This window comes from Capra hircus, chromosome 11 (assembly GCF_001704415.2).
Source record: "Capra hircus breed San Clemente chromosome 11, ASM170441v1, whole genome shotgun sequence".
In the NCBI taxonomy this organism is placed as follows: Eukaryota; Metazoa; Chordata; class Mammalia; order Artiodactyla; family Bovidae; genus Capra; species Capra hircus.
Genome location: NC_030818.1, coordinates 28,942,736 through 28,953,413, shown reverse-complemented (window position 1 = coordinate 28,953,413; position 10,678 = coordinate 28,942,736). Strand labels below are relative to the sequence as shown.

General features: G+C 48.4%; 1 protein-coding gene across 2 annotated transcripts; it reads left to right on the top strand.

Moving 5' to 3' along the window:
• On the top strand, positions 344 to 9,863 carry MCFD2 (multiple coagulation factor deficiency 2). 2 transcript variants are annotated; one of them, XM_005686572.3, is made up of 4 exons: positions 344 to 508; positions 5,771 to 5,931; positions 6,892 to 7,051; positions 8,372 to 9,863. In XM_005686572.3, the coding sequence occupies exons 1-4, from the start codon at positions 359 to 361 to the stop codon at positions 8,498 to 8,500; spliced, it is 600 nt and encodes a 199-aa protein (XP_005686629.2). In that variant the 5' UTR covers positions 344 to 358; the 3' UTR covers positions 8,501 to 9,863. The 2 variants fall into 2 exon arrangements, with proteins under 2 accessions (XP_005686629.2, XP_005686628.1); XM_005686571.3 differs by lacking the exon at positions 5,771 to 5,931 and having other exon boundaries at positions 395 to 508.

Here is a 10,678-nt window from a genome sequence, read left to right as displayed (position 1 = left end):
GCAGGCAACAATTTTTTTCTTCACGCTATTATATTTTTTCCTAACTTGCAGTCAGAGAAACCCAGGAACCTGTAGACGTGGAGCTGGTGGTGGAGCTGAAAGTCGGTTTGGGGGCCAGTTGCATCTGCCATACAACGTCATCAACCTACTACATTCCTGGGGGCTTCCGGGCTTGCCTAGCCCCTACGGACTTGGGGGTTCAGGTGGTCCAACCCAGGATCCAACCGAGTGTCGCCCTATGGAAGGTAGACAGAAGAGATGCCTCCGCCCAGCCCTTACTGGGCCTGAGGCCGTTACACGTGGAATCACCCCAGAGGCCTGGATCCGGCACTGATCAGAGGCGGGGCCCGCAGCGCCAATGGGCGGGCAGAAAGGGACGCGCGTGCGCACAGCGGGCCAGGGCGGGGGCGGAGCCGAGGAAAAACGTACTGAAGACGGGAGCTGGGGAGGCTCATGCTGGAGGGCTTCGCGTTTGGGGAAAAACTGGTGGCAGCTGGTGGCAGCGAGGGTGAGTGAACCGGGGGCCTCCCGCGATCCGGTTGCGGCCTGTGACCCCTGTGACCCGACCTTGGAGGAGGAGTTCCGTGGGGCGGCATTCAGGAGTCTGCCGCGGGGCGGGATCCTGGCGTTCCTTCGGGGGGTCTCGGGGCTTCTGGCTAGGGTTGGAAGGCAAGAGCGCCCTGGGTGGGGGTCTCGGACCCCGAGCCGCAGCGGGAAGCTAGGCGACTAGGAGCAGAGCCTCCCTCCCGGGGCATATGCCGTAGGGGCTTTAAAACCTGATGGGCCGGCCGGGGTCGATCTCCACGCTCTTGGAGGACCTGCGGTGGACCTGCGCGCGGGCCCGAGTCCTTGCTGTCGGTCTGCCCCTGGTACCCCGTCTCTCTCTGGGAGAGACAGCAAACACTGACGGGGGCCGAGCTTGGCCAGGCTGTGCCAGGGGAACAGGGAGGCGGGGAAGCCGGGATTCCTCTCTTGTATCCCCTGTGTGAGCATGGCACCGCCATCCACCCAGATGCCCAAGCAGAGACCTGCGCGTCATTCTCACATCCTGCACGCTTTACCCATCCACATCGAATCCATCACATATCTCTCTTGGATACGCCGACTTCTCCACGCCCAGGTCCTCTGCTCTAGCAAGTTCAGGCCACCATCATCTCTCCCCTGTGCCCCTTCTCCATCCTCTGTGCTTTGTTATATATTGGAAAGCCAGAGAGATGGCCTTAAAACCGAAATCTGATCACGGTCACCAGAACCCTCCCCCCATCCCCTGATCTTCCTTCTGTGGATCCCCATTGCGCTTACAAGTTCTTGAACATCGCTTTCAATGCCCTTGGTGACTTTTCTTCTTTTTTACTTTATTAACTCATCCATCTCCACTATACTGTCTTCAACCACACTGAATCCTTTTTAGTTCCCAGATTGGACCAAGTTCCTTCTAGGCTTAGGTGTTTATGTTCCCTCTACCTAAAGTGCTATCCTTTAATTGAAAAAAATCATCCTTCATATATTAACCTAGGTGGGAGTTGGGGCTATTGCCATTCGCTACAGCTATCCCATTTACTGGTCTTTTCCACTGGGCCTGTCTGGTTCTTGTCACACAGATTATCCTATCCTCAGACATGCCTGTCCTCAGAACCTTGTGCAGCACCAGGCTGTTTGGTGAAGTTGTTGTTGTTGTAGCTTAGTCACATCCAGCTCTTTTGCAATCCCATGGACTGTAGCCCGCCAGGCTTCTCTGTCCATGGGATTTCCCAGGCAAGAATACTGGAGTGGGTTGCCATTTCCTTCTCCAGGGGATCTTCCCCACCCAGGGATTGAACCCCATGTCTCCTGCATTGCAGGCAGATTCTTTACTGCTGAGCCACCAGGGAAACCCAGGAAACAGTTACTTAAATGTATAAATGAAGCATGGCAGCTCCCTTCCAAATGAACAAATAGATCAAGTTATTAACTGCCTGCTTCTCCAGAACCAGTTCTCAACCCCCAGCCCATGTAGGGGTTTGTCTAGGAACTTGGTTCTTTCCTTACTTTCAGTCCAGAACCATGGCAGTTTTAAATGGAGAAGTACCAGTCAGAGTTTTTCTTTAATATCGACTCTGGGTACAGGATGTGTGGCTACTTTGAGTTTGATTCTTAACTGAGGGCGGTAGCATGAGAGAAAAGTTGCCTACAACTCATGGGAGGAAGGCTGACTCCAAACTTTTTGGTGCTGATAAGACTAAGGACACAATGAGAGCGGGCCAGGCCAAACCACTGCTGGGAGGACTCCCGAGGGAAGTTATTTTTCTAGCTTAGGTCAGATCCTCTGTGATAGGGAACAACACATCTGGGTTCCAGGACCCAGAGCCCTCATACAGAGTGAAGCCATGCTGTTCCAGGTGAGCTCAGTATTTTGTTATCAATTCACTAAAGGAGTAAAGGAGAGACAGAGAAAATAGCTTCCCCATTTTCACAGAGGGAAGGAAAGAGAAAAATAAAAGAACAGCAGGTGACCATATGTTAAGGCCAAGTGAGTGTGAGAGACCGCAGACTGAGGTCAGAGGAGAGAACAGTTGGCTTTGGCTGAGAGAACACAGAGATGACATTTGAATTGGGCCTGGAAGGAAGAGGGCGGATGGACAGGTGGAACAAATGGGGACAAATGCCCTAGGACTGGAAGAGGCTGCTGGAGCCAGGAGGAAAGCCTTGTTACAGTCAAGGCCCTGTGGGAGCCGGCTGCCATCAGTGGTCTGGCGCTTCTCCCCAGAACTCCTGCGAAGGATGTCTCAAATTCAGAAATCTCTCCTCCTCTGGATTTTTCTCTAGCCTAGCCTTTACGCTTTCTGAAAGGCCGGTGAACCCAGGAACTCCTGGGGCTTATCTGCCAAGCTCTTTGCTTATGGCCTTGAGCTAAATAGTTGGAGTGTGGATGATGCAACTTGTTCTTTTGGTGGAAGGGGTTGCTGATATTTCCTTTTCAGTGTGAGCAGTATGGTTTGTCAGGTGGCAGTGAGATTCCCTGTTCTTCTTGTAGCACTTGCTAGGGGGAGTTTCTCTTCTGTGTTTGCAGATTTGGCTTTTGTGGTGGTCTCAAGGTTAGAAACCAGGCACAGCAAACCAAAATGGGGTAAGCCCCAAATGGATGGTTCTTGGCCTTTATCCCATCTCCTTTGAAGAGGGGATAATTTGGACTCAAAGTTACTGTATTACCAAGCACTTGGTTGCTTTTTGGTGTTATTCCAATAGAACCTCTCCCCCACACCCCACCCCTACCTGATATACTAAGTATCCAACCACATGGTTCTCAGAGATGGTGCCACGGGTCTGTTGATCACTGAGCTCTACTATTTGATAGATAGCGCCAAAACCAAGTTTCATCCTCTGTTACATTGACATCAGAACCTGGCAGTGTATGGGTGAGGATGATAACCCCCCAGCTCCCAAGGACCATGGCATGAAGGCTGAGAACCTCCAGCCTCTGTGCAGGAACTGTGCCCAGTGCTGTGAATGTGAATCCAGTCCCCAGCCTCACAGAGCCCAGTCCAGCAGAGGGTACCGAGAGGTCATCAGACGTGTTCACAGGCGCATGCACAGCTGTTGTCAGCAACAGACAGGACCTTTCTGAAGGGAACCACTTAGGAGCATATGGGAAGACCTTCTAAGCCAGACTTGGAGTCGAATAAGGCTTGCTGGAGAAAGAGACATCTAATGCATTATGAATCTTAAAGGCTTGCCCCTCTGGTCCCTCCTGTCCCAGAACTGCAGTGTGTGGTCAGAACAAGCTGCTCTTCTCTGGTTGGGGCAGTCTTTGCAGAGAGTAACCTAAGACCTTGTTTTCAGGTACCAGGTAGAAGGGCAGTGGCCTCATCAGTGTCTGGACACTTCTATTTGGTAAAATTGGGATGTAGTTTCTGGCTGTTCCTGAATTATTTTCTAGAGATGAGACTCAACCAGAATCCCCCTTTTCATTCCATCCATATAGAACTGGAACAAAATTATGGGATGAATTGCATTAAATATGTATTTGTAAAGAAAAAAACATGCTTATAGTAGAAATTTTAGAAGCAATGGAAAAGTAAAGAGAAGAAAAATAAAAGTCACTCCTAATCTCATAATTCAGAAAGTAATCTTCCTTAATAGTTTTTAGTCTTTGTTCTGTGTATGAGAAATATACATACATTGTTTTGTTTTTTACAAAAATGAATTTTTTTTTTTTTTGGCTGCACCACACAGCTTGTGGGATCTTAGTTCCCCAACCAGGGACTGAACTCAGAGCCACAGCAGTGAAAGCACCGAGTCTTAACCACTGGACCACCAGGGAATTTCCCCAAAATGAATGATTCTTTACAGACTTTTGTAGCCTGCTCTTTTTCACTTGGTGTATATTGAATGTCTTTTTCTATTGTGAAATATGACAATTGCATTTTGATGTCCCTATTCAGTCACGAGACTCGATGCTTCTTTTTACACCTAGAAGTTACATATCCCAGGGACCATTGTCTCCTTAAAAGGGAGGGTATACTGCTGATATCCAGCAAAGCGGGTTTGGGAAATTTTCCTAAACATTGTGGGATGGCATTTTCCTAGGGTACCGTCCAGAGCCTCTTGGGGTAGCCGAGAGGGGCCAGAACACCTCTGAGGAGAGGTCTCCTGGCTGTTCTTCAAGTTCTTTTTTTATAGAGGTCAGTCTGTAAGCCCTGGAAGGATCAGGACTTTCAGTTTAATAGCAGGTAAGGCTGCCTGAGCCTTGGTGGAGTATAGGTGGGAACAAGGCAGTCCTGCCCTCGGGGAGCTTGCTGTGTAGCCAACTGTTTCTCCTTGTTGGCTACGACTCCAAGTCCAGCCAAACCCAAGAAGTACTAGATAGACCTAATCCCTGTGGAGCTCTCCTCCCTGGTGCTCTTTCTTGTGGCTCAACTCTTTTCCTCCCTTACAGCCCTGGGAGGTGGACGAGGCAGGGGATAATGTCTACTGCCATGGGCCTTGATCTAACCCACCCACTGTTTCCCCGAACCCCTGTCTCTGGGCTCACTCTGCCTAATACCTTCCCCATTGCACTGCCAGATGAGCCATTCTGAAACCACCTCTGCTCTCATCTCCCTCAGTGGCTCCCATTCATCCCCAGGCAATGTCAGCCTCTTTGGCCTAGCATGCAGAGCTGCCTCCAGCATGGCCTGGTCAGCCTCTGCAGCCTGCTGCCCACTGTTCCATCCACTTCATACCCTCTAAGCTCAAGTCTGACTCACCCACTTGGAGTTTCTCTCCCACTTGTCTGCACCTGTCCTTCTACTCACACCTTCCATTCGTCCTTCAGTTCCTGCACGTCCACTGCACACCCCTCTGTCTGGACCTGCTGAAGTGTCCCCTTGTCTGTTAACCTCTGGCTTTCTCTAGCCCAAAGGACGCTTCATCCTCTGAACTCTCAGAGGGGTTTCATCTTTCTTTAGTACACCTCACTTTCTGCCTTGATTAGTGCTCTCGGCAGGAAGTATTTCTCTCACCAAACTGTAAGCTGCTCGTAGGCAGGAGTGCTCTCCAGATCCCAGTAAGCTCTCATTGAGCTGCTTGGCATTCTAAAGGGGCTTCAGGAAAGGTCATGAACCCACCAGCCCATTTGAGTGATGGGGACCTGGAGAGCCCGAGGTCATCCTGCAGTCTGGTGGCGGAGCTGGCCAGTTCTCTTCCCCAGCCCTGCTCCTTCACCCAGTTCCCAGGAGTGTGCTGTGTCAAGTCTTGAAAGAACCTCAGTTCTGCTGTTCTCGTCTTCACCTTCTTGTTCCCCACCTCCCAGGTACCGGTGACCATGAGATCTCTGCGACTGCTCAGAATCCCCTTCCTGTGTGGCTTGCTCTGGGCCTTTTGTGCCCCAGATGCCAGGGCCGAGCAGCCCGGGGCCAGCTCCTCCCATCACGGCAGCATGGGCCTGGATAAGAACACAGTGCATGACCAAGAGTACGTATTCAGCCAGGGCTGTGGTCCAGGGGCCTCCCCGTCTGCAGCTGCAGCCAGCTCCAAAGGCACACGCCGTCCCCTTTGCCTTCTACTATTTGTCTAACCCCTTGACATTTTTCCAAGCATGGTGTTTATTCCTTGTAGCCACCTGTAAGTCCAGGTGTTCTTGTTTTGCCATCACATCACAGATGAGACCCAAAAAGGATGAACGGCTTTCCTGAGTTCATTCTGTCTCTCTTTTTCAGCACAGACAGGCAGATAGACACAGACACCAGCAGCAGTGGCAGAGTCCAAAACAGAGCTCAGGTTTCTTGCTTATGACAAGATCTTTTTCTTTTTTCTTGGCATGTTCAAACATTGTATCATTTGTTGGAACTTTTACCCTGGGCCAGTTAGCCTCACACATTCTTGCCTACAATGCCTGCTCTATTATCCTTAAATTGCTTTAAGAAAAAAAACACATTAATACCTCCCCCAACAATGTTAGGTAAAGAACCTGCCTGCCATTGCAGAAGACCCGAGAGACATGGGTTCAGTCCCAAGGTCCAGAAGATCCCCTGGAGTAGGAAATGGCAACCCACTTTAATATTCTTGCCCGGAAAATTCCATGAACAGAGGAGCCTGATGGGCTATAGTCCAAGGGGTCGCAAAGAGTCGGATACGACTGAACATGCACACACACCCCCAAATGTTATGACCATATTCTAATAATAAAAAGGAAAAAGCAGCCATAATCTTGCCAGCATAACAGATGAACTGTTTGATTTTTTTTTTTCCCCTACTCCTTTCATGGCCTTGCCTATGTCTATCTTCTTGGAGAGTGGTCTGCCACTGTTTCTGTTAGTTTTTCTGCGATGGACATACTTGAAGATCTTAAACTTTTCAGAGTCCTTAAGATTTCACCAGGATCCCAGCCCAGCACCGCTGCCAGGTGGTCTGAGCTTCACTGTTGGTCTTTAGGCATATCATGGAGCATCTCGAAGGTGTCATCAACAAACCAGAGGCGGAGATGTCCCCACAAGAGCTGCAGCTCCATTATTTCAAAATGCATGATTATGACGGCAACAATCTGCTTGACGGCCTAGAACTCTCCACGGCCATCACTCATGTTCATAAGGAGGTAGGTCGGGCAGAGGCCCGGGGGCAGCACCTTGGAGGGGCCCCTCTGGTGACTCAGTCCCTGCTCCTGATGGCTTCCCCTGTCCCTGTGCAGCACTATTTCTGCTTCTCCTTCTTCCGCTCACCTTATGCTCTGCCTTTTTTCCTGGTCAGAGGGCCTTCTCACAAAGGGTGACCAGCTGAGGCAGGGCCCCAGAGCCTGCCTCGGATCTTTAGCGAGTGCCACTGGCATTCCCACCATGTGCCAGGGTCTGAGAACTAGCTGAAAGGCAGACCACATTCAAAAGGCAGGACTATAGCTACATCACTTGGGAAGAATGGCCTGTCTGGGCCAAGGGATCGAGGGATTTGATGATGAGGGTTTGGGTGATACAGTATGGTGGTCATGTCCTGGTTATTATCTCTAATTTGAGAGGTGAGGAGACTGAAACTCAGATCTTATGCCTCCGTATCTAATGTCTGTTCCACTTGACCACACCGTAATCTCAGGAGAGGAGGAGAGGCAAAGTTGGGGTGGGGGGGTGGCGAGGAGCGTGTGCTCACACCGGCTGCCAGCCGAGCCGGGTTGTGTTTGCTCTGAAGGTAGCGGGGAGCACCAGTGGCTTTGCACAGGAGCCTAATACAGTGTTTGCTGTGGGAGGCAGACTGATGGATGCTAGCAAAGTCTGGCTTTGAGAGAGGAATTGGGAGGCGAGGATGGTGGTGGGCAGGAGAGGAAAGGGTCGGGACATGGGAGAGGTGACAGAGGACAAAGTGGCCACAGATATGAGCAGCATTAGCTCAGCCCTTGGCAACGTGAGCCCTGCCACACCTGCTTCTAGAGCAGAAGTGCCTTCACCTCAGAGACTGTAATGGGGTCTACTGGTCGGCAATGCCTTCTTCCTCTTGTCCTGACCCCGAGATGTCTAGTGTGGGCTCTCGCCACTTTAGCAGAGCTGACCTGTGGGAGGGCCTGGGCTGTGAGCTTTTCTTTAGGATAGATTTGTGGGTCCTGGAATCTATGAAACTCCGAGTTCTCTGTAAGCCAGACCCAGCTTTCTACAATGAACATGTATGACTTTGGTAATGAAAAAAGAATGAAAAGTATTTTTTAAAACAAATCAGCAAGGGCCTACTTTGATTGCCTTGTCCTTTTAACTGCCAAATGTCATTTTTCAATTGGGTTGTTGTGAATTGACTCTGGATCTAACATGTGGCTTGTGGATTTCCAAGAAGTAGAAGTGCTGCGTTTGAAGGAGTCTATGGACATTTTATTTTGGACATTAACCGGGCACTTTCAGTAAAAGATGGAGCTCATTATGGTGTGATTTGTACCTTGCAGGAGGGAAGTGAGCAGGCACCAATGAACGAAGATGAGCTGATCAACTTAATAGATGGTGTTTTGAGAGACGATGACAAGAACAATGATGGATACATCGACTATGCTGAATTTGCAAAATCCCTTCAGTAGACCCGATCTCCCAGTTAAATGCAAATCTGACCCATCATAATGTGATCGGACACTTTCCGTAATGCAAAATAACTCATTTCCAAAATACTGCTTTGGTATTTTGGTAAAAACCTGTAGCAACTTGTTACACTGGGGTGAGAAAGAGAAATCAAGAGACATAAAAAAGCAGAGGAATGGGACCTACTGTAGTCCCCAAGTACTGTTAAATATCTTATTGGACAAGGGCTTGATAAAAAAAAAAATCCTTTTAAGAATATTGGATGATTGGAGCTGAGCACTCAGGAACTTGGATGGAGAATGCTGCTAGGCTCTTGGTTTTAATTCATGCTACCTGGAAAGTAAGACAAGCTTTTGCTAACTGGACACACTTTTCAGTAACTGAAGGAATGGAATGAATGCCAAATGTTTCCCCTGGGGGTGTCCTGTCTCTTCAGAGGAACGTGGTCAGTATTCTGTAAAGTTCCCCTGGCCTAAATGATTACTTGTTCTGGTCAAGGGAGTATTTATTAGGCTATTCAAAGCCACAGATCAGAAGAATGTCAAATAGTTGAGCTAGCCAGAGTCTAAGATTCTGTATCTCCTGGGACTTTGGGAACACCACACCACTGACCTAAGTGATTTACCTTTTTCAGTTTTTCAGTATTTTATAATACTACTGCCACATCCTTACACTATCTTTTATGTCTTCTTCAACCAAGGAGAGACCTCAATTCTAAAAGTGTTCTCTACTTCTCATCATTAGCAAACATTTTAGCTTTCTAAGTATTTGTATTTAACTCTTGTTTCTAGGGTTTTGTTTTTGCAGTTTAGAAACTCTTAAGAATGTAAGGACTTTATCCCTTCTGCTTGATACTGCAGAGGTGAACTACCAGCCAGTCTAGCCTAAGTGAAAAGTGAATTCTTCACCAAGCACAGTGATTAACCTGACACACACGAGACCTAGAAGGAATGTTGTTTAAATTACCTCTTCTGCCTGAATACGTGAATTCTTTCAGATCAGCAGAAAAAGAAGCCTAAAAACTCTTAACAGTGTGAATCTCAATTGTAACTCAAAATCAGAAGTGGCTGCAGATTATAAGTTGGTTTATGGAATGTGATGGATATGCTGTGATAGGAAACCTGAAATGATGGTTGAATGGGTTAAAAAAAAAAACTGCATAAAATTTGCTGTAAGATATATAGACTTATTTTCTGTACTAAAGTATTCTTATAAGAAAAATAAGTATTTGTAAAACTGGTTTCCTGTGTCAAGTATTTGTGCAATCAGAGCTGAATTGTAAACTATTCTTGTAATAACTGGTTATTTTGAAAGATTTATATAATGAATTCTGGATATATGACCAATAAAACTGATGAAAGAGCAGTTGATTTTGTCCACATAGGCTTGTCCTACCACCCAAAGGGTTGGTTGGTTTAATGCCCACGTTTACAGGTAGGACCCATCCCATGGGCTGGAACCCTCTCTGGCACTACCTTGTTCCTTTCTGCAGGGGTAGATCTAGGATTCATAGTCACTTTCCTTCTGTAGCCATTTTTTTCCTCTGCATGAAAGCACTTTTTGGACCGTCCTTCTCTGGCCAAGTTCAGAGTATGACGACATTGTCTAGGAAAATACAGTGTTTTCTCCTTGAGTCTCGGGGACTGTTTTTTCTTAGCCAAAAAATTTAAATTAGATAGCGTTATTGCAAGCACCCTTGGCCCAAGCAGGAAGCACAGTCACCCCTGGATTTTTGGAAATGACACTTTGTTCTGCCAGTTGAAAGGAGAGCAAAGGAAGAAGTTACCATTGCCTCCCTGACTCCCATCCTCTGCCCGAGACCCCTGGGTCTTGCCCCTCTTCATCCAGAGCTGCCCTTCTGGATGGATATAGTGAGCAGACCCACGGTTGAAAGAACCTTGTATTTGGCAGCTAGGAAGCGAGGCAGCTGGAGAGGAAGAGGCAGATTCCTACAAGGTAGAGTCACCCAGTTAAACAGACCAGACAGACACCTCTTCCCTCCTCCTCATTTGGCTGCACTTTGAAATTATTCCACACTGGCCTGTATGGTTAGCCTGCCTTTCCTCATAGGAAATTCCCTGTGGGTGCACCCCCACCGCCCCCACCCCCACCACTGCCTGGCCCACAATTACCCATCACGGCCCCTTTATCTCCTTTCCCCTATGTGAGGTGTTGGCTGT

Excerpts from the sequence above, each read along its gene's own strand:
- MCFD2 (XM_005686572.3), top strand. The coding sequence starts at position 359 with ATGGGCGGGCAGAAAGGGACGCGCGTGCGCACAGCGGGCCAGGGCGGG. Across the intron at positions 509-5,770 it reads GGCAGCTGGTGGCAGCGAGG|GTACCGGTGACCATGAGATC; the intron begins GTGAGTGAACCG and ends CCCACCTCCCAG. Across the intron at positions 5,932-6,891 it reads AACACAGTGCATGACCAAGA|GCATATCATGGAGCATCTCG; the intron begins GTACGTATTCAG and ends GTTGGTCTTTAG.